Source organism: Salminus brasiliensis, chromosome 9 (genome assembly GCF_030463535.1).
Source record: "Salminus brasiliensis chromosome 9, fSalBra1.hap2, whole genome shotgun sequence".
Taxonomy (NCBI): Eukaryota; Metazoa; Chordata; class Actinopteri; order Characiformes; family Bryconidae; genus Salminus; species Salminus brasiliensis.
In genome coordinates, this window is record NC_132886.1 from 35,331,506 (window position 1) to 35,354,188 (window position 22,683).

The window sequence follows — 22,683 nt, forward strand, 5'->3', positions numbered from 1 at the left end:
CATGACCTGTGTTTCCTGGGTGTATATTGGTACACACTCTGGAATTAGGATTATGGCGCATACCTGATTTAAAAAAAATATGCCTTAAGTGGCTCTAATTCCGAACCACCGGATTGGATTTTATCTTATTTTTTTCATAAGTTTGGACTAAAAACAAAATATACCTGAACACTGATGTTGTTTAAAATAAACTTTATTTTAAAAATAAGAAGAAGCCATAAAACCAACTCAATCCACACAACAACCCATCTGAAGATGAGTGATGCTGAAGTCAGACAGTAGGAATTCACAGTCACATACAAACTCAACATGGTATCTGCACTGGAAAAGGGAGAAAAAAAATATATATGCTGAATTTACATAATTCAAACGTGTACATCAGGTCCGTGTGAACAGAACAGGCTACACCAACACAATTTAGGTAAACACACATTCATTGGTGAAGTAACTGTGTTGGAGTATCAGTTCCGTTATGTTAAATCACATAAATTCAACATTTCTTCCCCCCTCCCCAATTTGAGTGTCTCTGGGCAGGGTTGCGAGTGCAAGGCATGTCGACAGGGTAAGGCATTCAGAAAGGATTGAGCTTCATATCCTTTCAGTAGTACTGTAACAGCATTTAGCCCCACTGAGTGTCAGCCCGCTGTCTGGTTTTACACTGAGCAGTCTTACCCATACTTACAGACGGGTGAGAAATCGAAGGGAAAAACCTAAATTAAGCGTCTTAGTAAGGTATTTGGCCAGCTTCTACAGTCTCTGGAACCGTACTGGAGGAATGAAACACTGTTGTCCCAAACAGCATGACAACCATGCTATCTAACGGTGTTGCTCCAAAATCTCTCAAAGGAGTTTTAGAGACCTGGGTCGAGATCTGGGGAAGGCCTTCGAGATATGACTGATCTTTGTAAACTCAGCAAGCCACCCAGCGCCTTATGGATGGCGGCCTCCACATCGGCCTTCAAATCCTAAGCACACGACTAGTCCCCTGCAAGTGCCCACGAGGATTCATGCCCTTTACAACTGCAGGCACGTTGTTTACACCACAAAAGTATGGGCTTTGAGAAGACAGCAGTGCTTAGGGCGCCATTTGGAACTGGGCTAACGTCCATGTTTCTTAGTCCTGCTCCTGGTCTTTGACTCAACGCACCCAAGCCGTGCTCACTGTAACAATTGAGCAGCATCCAGGCCTGTACAAGTTCTCGTGGGGAGCATGGCACAAAGTATAATGCTAGGGGTAGCACTGAACTGTGGAGCAGTGGAACGGTGTTCTCTGGAATGATGGTGTCCTCACCTGACTAACGCAGAATGTTGTTGAATGCAATGAGGTCCTCACAGCAATGCTCCAAAATGTAGAAGAAAGCCTTGCCTAGATAGTAGAGACAGTTACTACAGCAAAAGCAGGATACACTTTTTTTAATACCCTTGATTTTGGAAGATACAATCAATAAGCAAGTGTCCCAAAACTTCTGTCGATATAGTACAGGCAGTTGCCCTGATCATTGTCTTTGCAATGAGGGGTTACACTCTGCAACCCTATTTTACACTCTCAGGGACATGTTTCAAGGTAGGTACAAACGCGGCGTCTAAAGAACTTTGGTTAAGGAACACAACTGTTCCATATTCCTTTGAAAGGAAGAGTTTGGAGAATAAACAAATAAAAGTGGAGACCATCTTGACTTAAGCTACGAACATCTGGAAATCCAGCAGTTTAGCAGTCATATCCTGCTGTAAGGTTCATTGCTGTATCGCATTGGAATGGGACAGAACATATTGCGGCATCGGACATCGTAAGGGCTAGTGTACACAGCTTTTGAATTTTTACTCCTGTTCGACTATCCCAGAAGACCTACAGATAACATTAAAGCGAAGATGTTTGCTAAGTGCTCTGGCTCCAGATAAAAGGCTAACTTCTGCTAATGCCCCTTTCAGGAGGGGCCATTAAATGTTAAGTTCCATCAAACTAAAATCTGGATGGATTTTGAAGGGGTTAAGAGAGGATTGTGGGCATGTATTCACAGATATAAGATTGGTAAAAGTCTTCATCCATTGTTTGTTAGCAGCATTAGCCTAGCATCCACAGTTGTAAGCTAAAGAAGCAAAATGTTAGATATCAAACATGTCTTGGCTGTTTAGTTGGATTTGGGAAGGTAATTAATTATGCGCATTAGATTTGTTTTCCCATTTTCCTTATGTTATGGAAAAGGTACACACATTCCAATTTCTCCTGGGAATATCAATGATGTGTACCTTTAAATCTCATTTAAGGTTCACAACCGGAGAGTATTGAGGGTACGTTTGCATTGTCAATACCTTGGGGGACTGAAATTTACCAGGACAGTACCCTTTCTTCGGACAGTGTAGCTGTAAAACGGGCCTTTCAGGGACCGTTTCTACTGAAACTCGGGCCAGCTGAGCAGCCGTGCCCCATCCATACTTTTTCCTGACAAACAAATTAAGACTTGCTGGCAGGACGCAGAGTTGTATCATGCAGTACAACTGTCCTTACATTTCTCCACATATTCATTCAGGCTTTTCTACTTTCGTTTGTCACCCGTCTGTATCCTTGACAACTCGTTAATACCTGAACATGTATAAAATTGACTGATCAAGGGTCAATGCCGTCTGAAGTGTAACATACGCATGGAATAGCAGCAGTCTTTCTAACGACACAACACATCAGTGCCAGGGTTCAGAAGAAAGAACGACAAATCACATGACTTAATCCACATTTGAACTGAGGCGTCGCCTTCTGAAGTGGGATCGCTCGCAAAAGGTGTAATCACTTCTCAGAGGTATTCATTGCTCCGGTTAAAGGAATAAAAAACAAAAAACAAAACATATTTAGAAAACTGTAGGACATCTAGGTATTGAGGAAGTCTCAATACATCAGAAATAAGAGAACAGCGACTCCTTTCACCAAGTACTGATTTGCTGACAGCTCTCAGCTCCAGGCGGGGCTCGGAAAGGAGTCGATTTGTACCATGTCCTGACACACCGTGCCCTGACTGGAGTAAGACAGCCGAACTCGCATCTTTAGGCTTGTCTGCAGAAAGAAAGAGAAAGTGTAAGATGTACAGTTAAACGAGCAGAGGTTTGAAACAGACACTTCTGATTCACTGTACCGAAGCAGTTTCGTTGGCAGGCCATGAAACTGATTCTTTAGCAATGTAAGGCTACACGGAGTACAATCTGAGCCGGTGTTGAAAACTACACATAGAAACTCAGTATGGCTCTAAATTCTGCCCTCATTAAGGCTGACCAGGTACAGAACATGCTGAGACACTAATAAGCCAGTTCAGAGTCAAAATATTTAATATAAAATGTATTATAAATAATAGATAATAGAATATAAATAAACCTGCATTGTGCGAGTATTGCTATTTCTTACTCCCTCGAATTTTTCTTAGACTTCTCCTTGTCTGGGAAGTAGAATTCACACTCTGAGCCACCTCTAAAAGGAGGACATGTTTACATACATTTCTGGACAAGTTCAGAGATACAGAACTGTCTCTTAAGGTAAAAGAAGCATGAGGACTGAGACGGGAGAGCATTATTTAAGGATTTCTTTTTTTTTTTTTTTTCACAAATATGCAGTTCTCATGAGAGTTATACTGCCCACTTTACAAGTGTTAAATATTAAGTAAGCAGCGTGCTGAGCCTCGAGTAGGTCAGTGGAGCACCCCAACGATCTCAAAGCTGTTATAAGGCTGTAAGGTAATAATGTTATGTATTGTTGTTTTAAGCAAGTGTTTTAGAACTAATCTTGACCTCACAAAAAATATGAATATCCTAATAGCCTTTATTTCATATTCATGTGTTTTATATTTCAGGCACGCGTTTTCTTCATCAGCCTGGATGCTCAATACTTTCGGTCAACCGTGACAGAACAGGTTCACATAATTGCTTTGACTGAATGAGTGAGTGAGTGATATATGGTGAGCCCAGCATGTCCAGAACCATCGAAGTGGTTCTCGAGACTGGCTCATTGACACGTTTTCAGTCAGTTTTTCTTGGTGAGGTCAAAACGTCCCCAATAACCCCCATTAATCTTTTGAGCCCCATTAACAAAGTGTCTGCCATCACTACTGTGAAACTACAAATAAAGGTGAATACATACAGGGGTCTTATAAATTACAAGGGCCTCGATTTTAGTTCACATTTTTCCATTATTGTGTACTTTTGTTTGATTACATTCATAGAGAACAATCTTTCATGTCATTCAAATGCAGAATTATCAGAATGAGCATGCAGGTATGATTGATTTTGTTATAATATACATACAGCACACAGTATGCCATTTTAAACACAATCTCAGAGCGTTTTTACACTGGTAAAGATTATTAGATTAATTTTATTACAATTATTCAGTCTTTAAGAAGGTCATATAATGTTGCAAAGATGCTACAGAAAAGCTTGATTCAGCCATTTAAAAGAATGATTTGCTCGTCACTACCAGACAGAACTGAACGCAGACTGAAAGTGACTGACCTTGTTGGGGTAGCTGAGTAAAACGGTCTGGGTAACAGTACCGCAGCCTTGTGCTGGAATTACATCACCACTTGGAGCCTTCATCTGAAGCTGAACGCTCTGCAGGAGAAACCAGTACAGACAAATGTCATTCTCTTAACAGCTGCGGAACATTTTAAGGCTTTTAAACAGAGCTTAGCACCAGCAGTAAAATTTTCAATACAGCGCTCATAGAAATCAATTTAACTGTTAGACTCAAAATACACCCATGAGCCAAAACATTATGATTCACAAATAAACACTGATTATCTTGCAACAGCAGCACATGTCAAGCTCTAGGATACAGTCATGGATAAAAATATGGGCACCCCTGCTGCATGAGGGCTTGAGCTGGTAAAGGAGTTTTGCTGACGGGGTGTTGATTTGTGGGAGGGCTATGCCATCTGGTCTCTACCTGGAATCTGCTGTAAAGGAATCATGCCAGATACCACAGGACACCTTCAGAGGCATTCTGAAGTGAGCTGGTGGGACTCAGAAGTCCAACAGGTCATAATGTTTTGGGTCATCAGTGTACAGAAAAGACTTCATTATGATTTAACCGTCTGTAACATTACTGGCATTGTCTATCTCCTGCCGACCCTATTGTTACACTGTTGAAGTAATTCTAATTTCTAACACAGGCATGCAAGTGGCCTAATTGTACTTTGTAGAAGTAGAATTGAAGGGCATCTATATTTCATGTTAATCTTTGCATTCCACATGATAACCAATCATGATGTTACTGATGAGTATTTTTTCACTTAATGCACAAAAAAAAACAAAAAAACAAACAAACAAAAAAACCCCACAAATCCTCAACCTTAGGTACTGCTGCTTGTAAGGTAAAGCATGTGATGTCACTCTGAGTGGAGTTTGAGGCGGTGAAGGTGACCGTGATGCCCATTTCTGTCTCTTTGTCACAATGAAGTTTCAGACTCAATCCTCCCTTCTCATAGACCGTCACACTGGGAGCTAAACACACACACACACAAAGACATATACAGTTACAACAAAGCAGTACTCTCTATTACAAAATTAACTGTGAGGGCCAAAGTTTGGCCTTCAAGCTTGGCTTTAACTGTATTTTTTTTGGCATAGCTGAACAAGGAGACCTCAGTAGTGGAGAAGCTGGTGAAGCAAGCCGGGTGCTAGGCTAAAAGCTAACTAGATACAAAGAGGACCCAGAGAGGACAACACTATACGGATCAAGCTAGGCTAGGCTGTGAGCCGCTATGGTGCTGTTAACCAGCAAATGTAAACCTTTAAATAAGATCAATAAATTAAAAAACAAACAGGCAACTCATTTTCTGCACTATTCAGTAATAACTAATTCAGTAATGGCAACTAATTCAGTAATGGTGAATGGCACTCAAAGAATTTGATGCCTCTAAAAGCCATCACAGAAAGATCTTACATATAATTGTTATGAATACACTCCCTGATGTAAGGCAAAACAGTTCCCACTAGTAGCAGTGGTGCTAGTGCTAGTCACTATTGGTGGTTTTGGGTAATAAATAAATGTCATTTACAGTGTAGACATAGAGACCCCTGGTTCCCATCACCACCACTGTAAAGAAATCTCAGTCAGTAGGTTTCCCTGCTATGAACCATTTCACATCAAATCCTCTCTAAATGATGTTATGTAGATCTCAACCATTTAACAATGTAAAAATGTGAAAACAGAGGAGCTCATCTTCAAAAATGATTGATAAATGCTGTCATGCTGTCCCTTACGATGGATGGGCTCTAGTCCTCCGAGCAAATCCAGCAGGTTTTCCTGTACGTTTGAAATGGTAGAATTGGGAGCAGTGCTGGGTTGATCATGGCTGGCCAGTAGAGGTGGATTAGTTTCACCCAGCAAGTCCAAAAGGTTACACACCTAGGAAAAAGAGGATGGGTGAAAGAAGTCCAGTTCAACCCGTGGCTCACCAACAGTAGATGCAAATGAGCTGCTTGAATTTAATTACCTGGTTTGCAGGTTCTTGGATCAGGACTCCTTGGATTGGTTTAGGCTGGTTAAAGTCTTTTGTGGCCTCTCCACTCGGGTCTCCGTTGGTGTGACCAGACGAATTCTTATCCATTACGGGCATCCTCTCCAAAACGGCTGCCCTGTCCAGATGATTTAGTTACTACATCACATGCAGCAGCACTACTGAATATGACTGGGTAATAAAATGGTGACCATACAGACACAAAACCTAAAAAGCCTTGCATTATGGTATGATACAGACAGACGTAAAGCAATGGTTTGGCCCAAAATGTGCAGTTGGCTTTAGTTTGCAAATAGTCACTATTTATCATCCTAAAGCCTGGATTCGCGTCATACGTTCATCCACTTTTATAAATATTAGTAATATAATATGAGAAACCATGTGTTGTGGCATGCAAATGTTTGGGGAGCCAAGTCTCCCCAAATATTTGTTACTGTGACTAGCGTGTAAAAGTGAGTAAAAGATGACCTATTGGTCATCAGGTCGGGGGACTGTGAGGACAAACCTTCAGCTTGCGCCTCTAGAAGTAATGGGAATTGAGGTGTGTTTAGGATCATTTCCTCTTCATTAACAGTCTTTTTATAGATGTAGGTGTAATACCAGTAAAATATAAATGCTTATAAAATATAAACGCTGCATAATCTTCCTGAAGGTACAGCACTCAGTATTTATGAAAGCTTCACCTGGCAATAGCAATGAGCATGAAGCCATAGCCCTTACAAGCCAATTTGAGGCCTGTCTGACGTGTGACCAAATATGTGTTTCTTCTTTCCTACCCCCCCCCACTGAATATATACAGTGTGTGCAGAATTATTAGGAAAGTTGTATTTGAGAGGATTATTTTTATTATTGAACAACAACTATGTTCTTAATCAACCCAAAATACTCATAAATATCAAAGCTTAATATTTTTGGAAGTTTTTTTTAGATTTGGCTATCTTAGGAGGATATCTGTTTGTGCAGGTAACTATTACTGTGCAGTATTATTAGGCAACTTAATAAAAAACAAATATATACCCATCTCACTTGTTTATTGTCACCAGGTAAACCAATATAACAACATTTAGAAATAAACAAAAACAAATCAGTGACCAATATAGCCACCTTTCTTTACGATGACACTCAAAAGCCTTTCATCCATAGATTCTGTCAGTTGCTTGATCTGTTTATGATCAACATTGCGTGCAGCAGACACCTCAGCCTCCCAGACAATGTTCAGAGAGGTGTACCGTTTTCCCTCCCTGTAGATCTCACATTTTATGAGTGACCACAGGTTCTCTATGGGGTTCAGATCAGGTGAACAAGGGGGCCATGTCACCCTTACTGGCCAGCCACGCTGTGGAGTATTTGGATGCATGTGATGGAGCATTGTCCTGCATGAAAATCATGTTTTTCTTGAACGATACCGACTTCTTTCTGTACCACTGCTTGAAGAAGGTGTCATCCAGAAACTGGCAGTAGGTCTGGGAGTTGAGCTTCACTCCATCCTCAACCCGAAAAGGTCCCACAAGTTCATCTTTGATGATACTAGCCCATACCAGTACCCCACCTCCACCTTGCTGGCATCTGAGTCGGAGTGGAGCTCTCTGCCCTTTACTGATCCAGCCTCGGGCCCATCCATCTGGCCCATCAAGAGTCTTAAGATATTTCTTGGCCCAGTCTTGACGTTTTATCTTATGTTTCTTGTTCAAAGGTGGTCGTTTTTCAGCCTTCCTTACCTTGGCCATGTCCCTGAGTATCGCACACCTTGTGCTTTTTGATACTTCAGTAACGTTGCAGCTCTGAAATATGGCAAAACTGGTGGCAAATGGCATCTTGGCAGCTTCATGCTTGATTTTCCTCAATGCATGGGCAGTTATTTTGCGCCTTTTTTTTCCAACACATTTCCTGCGACCATGAAACGCTTGATTGTTCGGTGATCACGCTTCAAAAGTTTGGCAATTTCAAGACTTTTGCATCCCTCTGCAAGACATCTCACAATTTTTGACTTTTCAGAGTCCGTCAAATCTCTCTTCTGACCCATTTTGCCGAAGGAAAGGAAGTTGCCTAATAATTAAGCACACCTTATATAGGGTGTTGATGTCATTAGACCACACACACACACACACACATATATATATATATGCACCTTTACGTGAAACATTTAATAATAATTATTAATAATTATATTATAATAATTATTATGTGGGGAAAAGCACCAAGTACCAAAGATGCTGACATTTGTAGAATGCACTGCATTTAAAAGGCATATTATTTACTTTTCTACTGTTTTATAGGGGATCTTTAAGTAAACATTGAACAATAGGCCAATAATCCAGACCAGTCCCTTAGCAGCACAATGATTTTAGGGAGTTTAGAGAAAGCTCCACCTGATTATCTTTAACACCCAAACACCACGGGCAGTCTGCGTTTATGGCCAAACTTAAATATTGAGAGTGAGTTAAGACTTAATGAAGTACCTCATGTGGTCATATTTCTTGAAAAGAGCGTTGTATTCCACTGCCCTTTGCTGGAGTTCCACATCAATGCAGCTGCCATAAATACTAACCACACTCCTGATTCGGCTTTTGGAGCGAGGGAGAGACCGGCAAAGAAAGACAGAGCACGAACATCAATCAAATTAGTAACTTCGCTGCACCGAATCTCCTCTCAGATTTTGCCTTAGATAATAATACTTAATTTGAAACTTACTCAACATTGTTTGTGATGCGGGTACTCAGCTTCATAATGGCAGTGAGGGCAAAACCTCTGGATGTTGGAGCCGACATGTGGGATTGCAAGACTGTTTCCAGGGCATCTAGGACATCGTCTTCTGTTACCTGACGACAGATGAGAATGAAAATACAAAGACTGTGCTGTGTTTTAAATAAATAAATAAATAAACATTCACTCCTAATTAGATCCATTGTCAAGACCACCCTTGTGGAGTCCAAGACAAGTGCAGGACAACGACTACTGAAGATTAGGTGAAGAAGAGCTTAAAGGGGTCCAAAATAAAGTCAATACTGGGTGCAAATAAAAGCCAGCCAGAATCAATACAGAGTCCAATTAATAATGAGACAAAGTCAAACGTGAGTCTAAGAGAGACAGAGACAAAGTCAAGGCCCTGTCTAAATGAAAACGAAACCAAGTCAAGAAGGTGGTCAGGACAATGAGGAACCCTTGAAAAAAAAAGCTGTGCGTTTTCTTTACCTGTATGGGCGTGATCTCATCACACTCCCCTTTCAGCAGCAGATCACCATACTCCCCTATACACCAGCAGGCTACCTGAACCAGCGATTGCTTAAAAAAAAGAGAAATAAATAAATAAATAAATAAAATAAAATATAAAAAGTACAGAAGATCACACACACCATTGCACAGATCTGTCAGGATTTTGTTTATTGTTGTTATTAATGAAAAATGCCCACCTCATTTAGTGCAATGCTAAGAATGCCTGCATTTGTTAGCTGACATAAGAGAACATTCCTGCCCAATGTAATCCCCTCCCTCTACCCCTGTCAATCAAAGAAAAGGGACCACCACTTTTCATCCTTACCTGTGTGATGTCGGTGATGAGCGCCCTGTAGAGCTTATGAACGGTGTAGCAGTGCAGTTCAGATGCTGCAGTGATGAGCTGGATCAGGTTAGGCACAGTCTCATCTCTCACGTCACCCCCTGCCTGAGGGAACGGGTATGACATTTTACTCAGCCCTTTAAGAACATTTAAGAACAGTTAAAGTGTGCATGTGCATGTTCTTGGTGCATTATAGTGAGGATATTTACCGTGATGAGGACATGCAGGATGGTGTCAATGTGCCAGCGCTGAGAGGGTGCGTACCTGACAGACATACAGAAAGACATTCAATCATTTTAAATGTACACAAATAAAATTATTTTCAGAGCAACTGTTTTTTAATGATAGCTGGCATAGTCTGACTGGGACTAGTCCACATTACAAACTAAGCAAGCTGTCTTGCGGTTTTATTTTTAATGTCACATTTACTGCACATGGAGCATCAGTTCTGTTTCTTAGACTGAAGGCTTTTCTACAATGAAGGGTTGTCTGATGATTTTGTTGATACTGACAGGATTTTAGTTGAGTTTACTTTTGTACATTACAATGCCTGCAGATGCCAACAAGACAAAAAAATCTGTATTGCAGACTTATGATTTGACTCTGACTTGTATCCGGAGACCCGAGACTCATTTGGAAACATGTGATTTGGGCATGTAACACTGACACACACTCTACAGACTCAAGACTTGACTCTTACACTTTAGACATGACTCACTAGACATGTCTCGACTCTCTGACATGCACTCCAGAGACCCGAGACTTAAGACTTGACTTAAGATCACACCCCAGAGGTTTAAGACTCAATTCCAACTTGCACTTCTGAGACTCTTGAGAAACTCTCATTCCAGAGACTTGGGACTTGACTTGGGATTCTCATTCTAGAGACTCGAGATTAGCCTACAGAGACTGAAGACTTGACTCTGACTCGCAACCCAGAGGTTCAAGTCTGACTTGCTCTCCAGAGAATTGAGAGACTCTGCTTGTGTAGTAACTCAATTCTGACTCTCAAATGCAACTAGCACTCTATAGACTTGACCTTGCAATCTAGGAACGCAAGACTTGAATCAGAATTTGAGACTCGAGATTTCACTAGAACTTGCACAAAAATCTCTGCTAATTACAGACAGTATACAGACACTACGTCTGAGAGGAGTGGCCAATTTAGGGCATTATCTACTAATCTGCAGGAGCAACTTCATAATCATAACCAGCACACTATAAAGCAAACATGCTTTTTGTATAAGTCAGTTTCTGCAAAATAGGGAGGAAAAAAAACTATTCTCTCTTTCCAGTTCAATCTCTGATTCATTATGTCAAAATAATGATTTATTGTCTCAAAGTTTCAGTTTGGAAAGCCAAAATAATTTTACTATTTATTTGGATATATATATAATTTTCAGCTGGTTGGGTAAGCCAACATTGAGTTCAGCGCAGAGAGTATTTTGAAATAGTATGATGTAGTAAATTCCTTGTTCGGTTTCACTGAGAGCTTCCTGCTCTTAGGGAACTGGATGATTTCAAATTCATAGTAAGTGTGAGCAGCATGCAGGAAGTAATTAAGTAAGGAGCATCTTTAGTAATACAGGCATTACACAGTGAAAAAAGGGGCAATGTGTACGTTTTAAGCTTGAGTGTGGAGAATTCAATTAGGCTGATCTGAAACTAATGAGGCTGTAGAACAAAAAAAAAACAAAAAACAGTGAACTAAAGACAACCTTTCAGCAGCATTGAAGATGCCAGATGCTGCATGGGATCGAAGTTCTGGGGGACAAGTAGAGAGGAAGAGAAGGAGTTCCTTCATCATACTGCGGATATTTGCTGCGGAGACTAAAGCCAGCGACAGCTCCAGGGCACGCCTGCAGGAGGAACAACAGACAAACTTTGACTTTGAGAGAACCTAACCAACTTTTTAAGCTAAAAATGGCAACAATGTTAAAAGCCCCCCCCCTCTTTTTTTACCCACTTGCAGGTCTAAAAGGTATTTTTGGTATAAAACATACACTATGTAGCCAAAAGTATGTGAACACTCCTAATGACTTCATTCAGCCACATCTTTTGCTAAAAGGCATGTCTAATCAAGTACATAGCCATGCAATCTCCATACAGAAACACTGGCAGTAGACTGGGTCATACTAAAGAGCTCAGTGACTTCAAACATGGAAGTGTTCTAGGAGGCTACCTTTCCTTTACAAATTAGTTAGAAAACTTTCCTTTGCTAGGGCTGCTCTAGTCAACCATTATTGTTAAATGGAAGCATCTATGAGAACATTCAAACTTTCTCAAAAGAGTGTGGCCACCAAGTGCTGATGCAGACAGCAGGTAGAAAACTCCCATCCTCTGCTGCATCACTCACTACAGACTTCCAAACTGATATTGAAAGCAACACCTGCCCAAAAACTGAGCGTCAAAGGTAAATTCACTACCTGCCAGTCTAATGGATGAATCTGGGTTTGGCAAATGTCAGGAGAAAGCTAACTACAGTTAACTACATAGTGTCCACAGTTTGGTGAAGGAGGAATAATGGTCTGGGGCATGTTTTACAGGGTTTGGCAACGCCTCTTTGCTCTAGTAAATGGTGATGTAAATGCTACAGCTTACAAAAGGTGTTTTACACAACTGTATGCATCCAACTTTGTAGCAAAACGTTATGCAAGCTCCTTTCCTGATCCTGCTTGACTGTGTCCTTGAGAATAAACTGAGGTCTATAAAGATATGGTGTGACAAGTTTGTTGTGGAGGAACTCCAGAGGGCACAGAGATCTGACCTCAACCCCACTGAACACCTTTGGGAGACCAGGCCTTCTCAACCTACATTACTGCCTGATCTCACAAAGGCTATTTTGACCATAGGGTACAACTTCGCACAGATACACCAAAATCTTATGTAAAACCTTCCCCGGAGAGCAAATATAGATCCATACTGGTGGCCATAGTTCTATAATCAGAGGTCCAACAAGCTCATACAGGTCTGACACTAGGTGTTCATATACTTTTGGCCACATTTATACCTGTACATTTAGGTTTCCATTGGCAAAACTAAAGAAGTTGGATGATCTACTGCATTTGGGCAAAGCGGCAAAAAAGTAATTATGTCAAGGTAAAAGGTAAAAGACTGGAATGTGCTGAAGCATATCCTGTACCGTTTCACTGAGGCATCCTGGTCTTTCAGGCAGTCCACAATGGTCCCCCTGTGCCGTTGCACTGCAGTGTGATCTGTCTGAACTATCTTCTGGAGCGAAGTCATTGATATATAGCTGCGACACACATGAAGAGACACTCATCACAGAAAATCCACCGTTTCCATAAAAAAAAGAACTACAATTTCTCATAGGCAATTTAGAGTTAGATGTTTAGAACATACCCTGATAGCCCAATGTCTCACCAGAGTTCCTCAAATTCATTGAAACAAAACCATCCAAAACAAAACAGCGGCTGTTTAACCCTTTGGAGTCTAAGGGGATTTTCTTCTTAAATTCGCCTTTAAAAGTCACCTGCATATAAGAATTTTAATAATGTACCTATGTGGGGGAGTTGAACCGGAGTTTCCTAACCCTGGTCCTAGAGCCATAATGCCTGTTTCCTGCTTTAAAAAGTCTGCATCAACTCAGTTAAGGGTTGTTAATGACCAGATAAGTTGGGCCAGGTGTGTTGGAAGCAGGGGAAACACTAACAAGGAGAGCAGTGCATAAGGAGTTGGGAAGCACTTTTTTAGCTTACTTGTTGCTATAGCCAAATGGCCCTCAACTCCCTATATAGTGCACTAAACAGATTTAAAATGTAGCTTAGTTTACAATCAAATAGTGCACTTAGCTAGCTGAATGGAAATTCCATAAAAAGTAAATGCAGAATTGTTTAGTGCACAGAGCCGACAAAGCCGATACCATGACAGTTTTTTCACACGCTAGCCCCAAGCTAATGCTCTAATCACGAGCAAATTCATTAGCTCCACTCTATTAAGAGAACTTAATAAGTAAACATCTGAAATCAATTGGCAGCCTTATCTCTACTTGCTGTATTGCTAACCTATAAGGTTGAAAAACACTGGAATACTCCTATAAAGCATGAGCATCAAGTATCAAGAGCCAAGGTCAACAGTCAAACTGAAATGGTATCTGAAAGGCATCAGCTGCTGAAAGCAGATAGGCCTGCTAAGCCTGATTGCTCCTGCACCACGCCTCCGGCTGACCCACACGGGCTGATAAAAATCAGAAGGTAATCGGATCCCTCGGCGCTGACGAACAGAGGCAGAGACTCGAGCGTGACATGCTAATAGAAACAGCAAGTCAGGCCTGCTTGTCCCCATGGGGAAACCTTTAGCTCTGTGGTAGTTAAGATGTTTTGTGACCTTGGATAAAACCTCTGACTGAGTTAGATGTGGATGTGCAGATAGAGAGAAGACGAGATAATTAGCATGGGAACAGTTCTCATTGCACACTGAAATACTCTGAAATACCACCTGAATCATCTCCTAATGAACTGTAATCGAATTGAAAGACTTACCGGATATTTCGGTCATTATTTAGAAGAAACCTCCCCAAAATATTCACAGCAAGAACCTGTCAAGAGATACAGAAACAGTGTTACTGTAATCTGTAAAATCACACAGTATTAAAAATAGTAGTGTAGTAGGTTTAAAAAAGACAGTGTCTGCAGGAGCTCTAGCACAGTCAACTACTCTTTCACACCTGCAGTTTCCTAGAAAAGAGTTAAGAGTACATGTGCACAGAGATCAAGATGAAAAGTTTTTCCCAGGAGAAAGTTTCCAAGGATGATACAGATTAAAATTCATGGAATTGTTTTGGTTTGTTGCAAGAATTACTTTTGATATTCAACCGGATATCCATTAATAGAGGAGAAGGAAAAAGTAGCAATCCAAGTTTCCCAAACATTATAGTGTCTTAAAATGAGAAGGACGGTCAAAAAAAAAAAAAAAAAAAGGCTCGTAATTTTAAAATGTTGAACCTGAAATTATGATAATGTAACATTATAAAGGCCACTGTATATAATCAAAAATATGTGTTTTTGTATTGGTAAAATAAAAAATAAATGGAGTAAGAGAATGTTGAGACGTGAATATTAAATATGTTTAATGCTGATGATTAATTGATGTAAAACTCAGGACTGTGATTAGCTCTGTGAGGGCATAGCTTCTAAACTCCATGACTTTAATTATATCCTATTATTATTACTATTCAGTAAAGATATAGAAAATCACTCCGACTGTCCGGATAGGTGTGAATGTGCTGGATCTGCCACTGTTCCGACAACAGACTGCAAACATGTGAAACGGGAAAGTCTGCCGCATTTAAGGAAAAAGTTAAACAGGTTTTGCATGCCGACCATCGTAAGGGTTGTGCAAGTGTGAGAGAAGTATTATACTGTACCCTGAGTCCACTCTCTGATTTGATGTCCATGATAGTGAGCACCGTTTCATATAGCACTGCACTGCCTGCAGTCTTACTGCTGTCAGTGTTAGTGGCCACCTGCACAACAAGAACGAACAGTCATTTTCAATGCTGATACTAATCCAATTATCACTAGTGAGCATGTGGTCACTGTCCTTACAAAACCTTTTATCTCTGAAATGGTCTACAAAAAGTCACTTTGGACCGTTTCTACTGGTTTTCATGGGTGTGTGGGAGCAGGCTCTCATTCCAAGACATTTCAAATGTTGGAGGATGCAGAGACCAACTGATTAAATTAAAGGATAGGACAAGATAGGACACTACTTTACTCAAGATAGGACTCTACTTAAAATAAATGGCAGCTGGTGCATAGAAAACAGTAAGAAACTGAGGATCTAATTGAGTGTGCATTGTCTGTATGTGTGCGCTAGCATGTGCAGCGGTAGAATACCTGTGCCAGAAGGTCATTCATAGCATCACTTGCTGCATCATTGTTGCGACCTAGAATTCTCAGTAACCTGAGAATACGAACCTAAGATAGAAAAGGATACACCCAGTAAGAACAGAGCTTTAATATTTAATTTTTTTAATATTGGGAAAAATTACTGATTAGAATATAAATATATATTAAAAATAATATTTACAAAGATAAAAGCACATTTACTTAGACATTTAGACATAAGTTGGAAAAAGTCAGAACCTTCAACAAACCAAACTATATATACACAGCTGTGGTCGGATGTTTACATGCACTCATGGACATGAGCAATACTAGACTTTCAATAATTCATTTTATTATTTACATAAGAGTACAGCATATAGTGGTGAAGAAAACACTTGTGCCTACACTGAGTGGAAGATGAACTGATCTCCAATCTCTCAAAAGGTATAAAGGTATAACGTTTAAGACAACATATTCTTTTCAAAACTTCAAGCAAGCAACAGACCAATGGTGAAGAACAGCCAAGACTGACCTGCAGGAAGGGGTCACTTATGCCAGCTACATTGTGTTCTGGGGAATACCCGGACGTGACCAAATTCTTCATTATCTGGACCAGCTCTGGAACAGCCTGAGGGGGGGGGGGATAAAACAGGTTACAGTCAAAGTCAAGACACTTTAGTTACTCTATAGAAGGGCTACATACGATTAACACTGGTTTTTATTATTATATAGAGTATTAGTCTTGCTTATACTGTGTAATAGTTACCTTACGAAACTGATTAAGGTTGTCAGGGTTACGCTCACACAGCTCTGTAATCAAAATCACAGCGCCATGCAAAACTCCTGCAGAGAGAAAAACAGGTACCGAGGTGAAATACAGCCTTGCCATCTTAAAATGGCAAGGGCACGAAGAAGAGTTGCTATTTCAGTTCTAGGTGACATAAAATGTCTAGAGGTCATGTGAGGAATGATAGCCTCTATTTTTCATTTAAAGAGGCACTCAGCCCTAAATTAAAGATTTAACCATGGCTACATCTAAACAAGCCAACTTGCAACCAACATTAATGACATGGTAGTCTGAGTGAGATCTGCTGGGACCTGGAAAACCCTACTTTGATTATGTTTATTGAATAGGATGGATTCTTGGGCTGGTTAAAATGTGTTTTTCCTGCTAGCTGGCTAATTGGACCACATTTATATGAATTCCCTGTGTTATAGTTTAATCACAGTATTGTATACTGCAGTCTTTACAAACCTTGACGGTATTTCAAAATTATGATGTGTCTGACAATTTCTGTTCTGTGTATATGTAGTACATGGCCAAATAAGATCATTCCCCCAAATGCATAACACTGCTGCTTAACAGATGTTTGGTGATCTAACCAACATGCTTAGTTCAATTAAAAGACTCGTTAAATTTACAGCCCCCAAAATGTACATAAACCCAGCCTGCTTGTGAAGCTAAATACGCATCAAAAAGCAAAGTACTGGCTTATTATTTTTTTTCTGGATTAAGACACAAGCAAAAGAATGGTGGCAAGGCTAAAAGCTAAGGCTACAATCTCTCCAACTAGCTAACTCCACATAGCACTGAGAGGGCACAACAAGAGGACAGCAACACACCCCAGAAAGACCCAGTAAGAATAAGTGCAGTGTTTTTGCATTGTTAAAATGAAGCTATAATATACAGGTTATAATTACAGGCTATAATTACAGGTATGTGTCATTTTTCCATGAGCCCTCTAGAAACTAAAAATCTGGACATTTTACTCTGAAGCAAAATAGTTGTAAATAGACTTGTTAAAGACAAATGAGCATTATTTTCAGTGCAACTAAGGTCACCCACTATTTCTACGTCACTGAACTTAAAACAAACAAAATACAAAAATACTCAATAAACACACTTTTATCTTTAAAAACTAAACATGTAAGAGAATTAGTGTGAGAGTCAGCAAAAAGACTGACCATGGTTCTTCTCAGAGAGCAGGGACTGTGCTGAGGGGGTGAACAGCTCTCCAAGCTCAGGAATTTTCCTCACAATATGGACAGCACACAAGGCAGCCTACAGAAACAAAATCATGATTGTCATTAATATGATTAATTCATTATCATTATCATCATTATTGCTAACAAAACAAAAAGAGCAAGTAGGACGCATCTGAAATGATTATTTTTTTTTTTTACACATTTGAGACAGTTTGGCTTGACCAATTGGATTGCATGTGCGAGTTTACCTGAACACAACAAAATACTTGGGATTACATCGCCTCAAAATGAAGAATCAACTACTATGTGTTTGTAGTTTGTTGCTTACAAAACACCCTTTAATTAGACTCAAAGCTTCTTCTTTAAAAGATCTACTTAAGGCCACTGAACTTTATTAACTTTATACATTTATTCTTACATCAATGAATCAGGTTAAGTAGTGTTTTTTGATCAAACCCCTGGTTTACTAGTCGTCTAAGTGCTACTCGACCACAGGACGAACCTTCTTCTTGATGTAGGAATTGGAGGCCTTGAGGAGGCGCTCAATCTCAGGTGCTAGGTCTCGGCACATCTCCGCAGAGCCCATGCAGGCCAGAGTGCACAGGGCCAGGGACTGCACATGCTGACTGCTATGAGACAGGTCACTAAAAAAAGAAAAGATGCACAATCATGGGTGATTCCCATTCTAAGCAGAAACAGTAAGAACGTACATATTACATTCTAAAGGTGGGCAATAAGGCAAAAATATGAGATCATGGTATCTAATATATTCCGATTAGGGACTGGCTACCTTTTATGACCAATATGAATACTGTGACCAATAATATTTTAAGTGGGCCGTTTAATCAGCTGCTTGCTGCTCATGCAGTTACTCTCCACTGGCTGTTGTAGATCACAGGCTTTATATCTCTTATAATCAATCTGTGATGATTCTCAAGCATACTGTGACGCAATTCGTCATGATAACGGCAGCACACCATCATACTGAAGAGAGAGGAAGTTACTTCTTGATGGAGTTGGTGATAAGCAAGCTGGCATCTTGCTTCTCGTCCAGAAGCATCATGGCCCCCAGGTAACCGATGCGTTTCTCACTGTACTTGGAGCTTGCGATCATACGAACACACTCCATCTGAGGAGGACATCAGAAATCAATTTTTATTTTTAGCCAAGGGCCATAAGTAGGGGTGAAAAAAAAATGACTCCCTGTTGACTGTCAACTTAAACAGTTAAAATTAATACCAGGGGTGCACCAAACGCAGCCACATTGAATTTTTTAACAGGCTATAGTGTTGTTATTACTAAGGTTCATGACTTTGGCCTAACACCACTAAGCTGTGCTACTGCCTGAACAAAAATGAAGTCCAATGTCTTTCCTAAGAGTTTGTTCATTTAGCCTCAAGGATGAGGTCAACTAGACAAACGTAAAAAACTATGCAATAACATACAGTTTCTGTGAGCTGTTGTGGGGATGTAAACCAGCCATAAACGGAACCTTTCATACTAAGGCAACATAACTGGCTTGTAAGTAGGCTTGTTAAATGACAACTGAGCATTTTCACTGCAACCAAAGACACATGCTTTCTACTTCTATATCTACAAACTTAATAAAGAACGTAAAGAAAAGCACCGGACTTCATTACCTGCCCAAAGTGCGCAGGGTAGCCCAGCATGTGCACATATAGGAGCTTGGCTAGGTTGTGAGAGCGCCCTCCGCTGTCAGCTTGGCGAAACTGTGCCCGGATGGCAGCACATTCTCTCTGAATGACCCCTCTCTCCTCTCCCTGTGTCCGAGCTCCTCGGATCACCCGGATCATCTCCTGCAGGCATACTGACGGAGACATGTCTGGTTGTGCGAGAAAGACAGAGGGATTTAATTATTCGATGCAGTGCAGTTTTACATAGGCTTGTTTAGATGCTGTTGAGCTTGTGTCGTGTTGAGGACGCAGGGGCGACTTTCTTCTGATGACCTCTAAATGAAGGTCACAGTAGTGCAGGTGTCGCTGCACAGTAGAACAGCGCACCACCACTCCAGAGTCTGCAAGCTTAGTCTTGCTGAGGGCCTGCTGCAGTCAAACGGGGTCAACTTGACCTCCACCGTTCCTGTCAACATTTCTTAATTTCATCACAGGCTGAGGAAAATTTCTGAGGGGTTTTTTTTGTAGCACTAGACAGCTTATGCAAAGCTAGCTTGCTGTTGGAACAGTTGGTTAGCTAGAGTACTCATTCATTTTGCACCAGCTGGCCTTTCCTAATGATGATAATGAACAAGACAACAAGTGCCCTCACAAGCTAAATAAAGGTCTAAGGCCTTTTAGTGGCATTATTTCTTCAGACGCCTGGTTTTATTCACCACCACTGTAAACAATCCTGTTTATGTGGTTCGTAGTTTTCCATCTTTTGAAGAAATAAGGTGTTACATGTAGCTAGCTAACAAACCGACATGCTAACATTGAGGGCGCGGATGACGTCAGGGTGGACCACCACACCATCAACTTCCGTGGCAGGTATTCACGACTACAGCTACACCTGTCCGAGCCATATTGTGCCATCCAGAGAGGCTAATTCCTTCTCATATAGCTTCAAAACAAAATTTACCCCTGATAGACTTAGCTAACACTAGCTAGCTGCTAGCTAGCTACCTACCCACCCAATCTAACTGTCGCTAGCTAGCTAGCTACATCATCTGCGAAACGCTAGCGCTACCTATAGCTACCTGCCCAGGTTCCTTTTCTGTTTGAGACCTAAAAGAGCCCAAAACTAAACCGCAATAAAATGAATAACATTACTTAATAGCTAAACTTGTAAGGAGAAAGATGAACAAGATTTGCTACGTTCAAATGAGCTAGCTAGCTATCTAATTTATCATATTTTGTGTGCTTGTTGACTTCACAAAACGACAAGAAATTAACACCGCTAACAGCTAGCTACGCTAGCTAGCATTTCGTCCATTGGTTTTCATAGCAACAGGCTATAAAGGGGGTATGTGTGGGTCATTTTTCAAGAAAACGCTTTTAAACGATGCATAGGAGTATGACTTCTCATTATTGTTCACCAAACGCCTCGTTAACCCATCGTTTTCGCTGCCGTACTCGAGGTTTTCTCAGAAAGGTCCGATCCACCTTAAATGGTGCAGCAGTTTCGCAGTTCAGCCTGGCGCCACAACGTAGCTAACTGCTGGACGGCTGCACCTTTTAAGGTGGAACGGAAGAGTCGCGCAATGAGCCAACTCCAGCCTCATCTCACCATCTCACCTTATGGTTGCCACTCGTAGATGTCCAGCAGTGCCCGCTGACAACGTCGTACCAAATGTCATTGATTTTTGTAAGCTGCAGTTTAGTGAAATCTACCCAGCCTGAAGTGAGTCTCCCTCAACGTCCGTCAACGGCGCAACTTCCGTCATCCGGGAGTCACTTAAACGTCAGGGAGTGAAGTTGGGAATCTCCTGGAAAACCAGAGCCGGTTCCACCTCTTCACCGGGCTGCGACACGATTCTTCAGGACTCTTATTATTATTCTTCTTTTTTTTTTACAGCTCTTCCAGCTGCCTGAATAAAACACGGTTCTTGGAGAACTGGTACAGGAAGGCAGGGGGCTTCAGGCAGATGATGACAATGGTGGTCACATGGTGTAACCTTATATGGAGTCACATTGTGCTCCAGTTTCTCATTTCTTTACACGTTTTATATACTTGTAATCATCTGCATGTGGCATATAATCGTGAGATTCTGCAGCTATGAGGAGTTTTGGCTGTCCATAGTGACAAACGTCCTTCCTGCTGGTCAAACCGGTGAAGCTGGTTGTCCAGTTTAGCTATTGACCAGCATAGTGTGCGTTTTCATTTGAGTTTGATGCTTTAGCTGGCCACCCATGGTCAACTTGACCATGCTCATCAACCACCAAGTATTGGTCAAGTCGGTCAGTCCATAAAACTCAAATGAAGACATACACTATGCTTGTCAAGCTGTTTAACCAGTGGAACCAGCGTAGGGTATGTTTTGGCCTGGATGACCAGCTGTTCAACCACCTTCACCATCAAAGCCCAGTTGGACCATCTTGGTACGCCTTCATTACGGTGGCTCTAGAACATTTCTGAGATGCTACCCTATTATCATGCCTTTTTGGACATCAGTCAAATTGAGTCCTGGCCCACAATGATGATTTCAGGGGTGCCCCACGGGCCACTGATGCCAGAGGAGAACGAACACCTTCCGTCACCTCATATACAGTCCATGCCACAACGTCTCGCTAGTGTCATCCAAATAGGTGGATATTTATCCAAATACGTCTATGATTACAAAATAATACATTTTAGGAAAACAAATAGTTAAGAAAATATCTATATCCGGTTGAAAAGAGGAATATTAACCTAACTGCTGTCACATTCCTTCCTAAAAATCAACAATTTTTGGTTCCATTTTCTTTTAAGGTTCCAATGGCCTAGATTTTTTTGTTTTTGCCAATAATATGTAAAGACAATGCTTGAATGAAAAATAACCTTAATCAGCATATTTATTGGATTTATTTGCTATAAAAGTGTGTTCATGTAAATGCAAGTAATTCTAGAAAAAAATACATTTACTTGATTATAACAACATACTAACATGACCCAATAGATTAGTACTGTTACATGTAAAATGTTAAAATAACATTTAGCCAAAATATTCCTTTATTTTCTCATTTATATGCGTTATGCTGAAACCAATGTGAACATGTATCTGAAAATAAAACTGCCAAACCTAAAAGGACTCCTGCAGAAAAAAACATAATATTTTCCGCCATGTTCCTAGTTCAGAGTC

General features: G+C 40.7%; 1 protein-coding gene across 1 annotated transcript; it reads right to left on the reverse strand.

The window, feature by feature from the left end:
• Positions 1 to 177: 177 nt before the first annotated feature.
• Positions 178 to 21,466, reverse strand: ap1g2 (adaptor related protein complex 1 subunit gamma 2). Its single transcript, XM_072688278.1, has 22 exons — positions 21,140 to 21,466; positions 19,529 to 19,731; positions 18,893 to 19,017; positions 18,391 to 18,532; positions 17,868 to 17,964; positions 16,669 to 16,745; positions 16,435 to 16,530; positions 15,912 to 15,992; positions 15,440 to 15,538; positions 14,556 to 14,611; positions 13,196 to 13,309; positions 11,772 to 11,912; positions 10,263 to 10,317; positions 10,036 to 10,158; positions 9,690 to 9,779; positions 9,189 to 9,316; positions 8,957 to 9,061; positions 6,474 to 6,615; positions 6,241 to 6,385; positions 5,327 to 5,478; positions 4,489 to 4,587; positions 178 to 3,043 (listed from the first exon to the last, which is right to left on the reverse strand). The coding sequence occupies exons 2-22, from the start codon at positions 19,727 to 19,729 to the stop codon at positions 2,942 to 2,944; spliced, it is 2,370 nt and encodes a 789-aa protein (XP_072544379.1). The 5' UTR covers positions 19,730 to 19,731; positions 21,140 to 21,466; the 3' UTR covers positions 178 to 2,941.
• Positions 21,467 to 22,683: the final 1,217 nt, after the last annotated feature.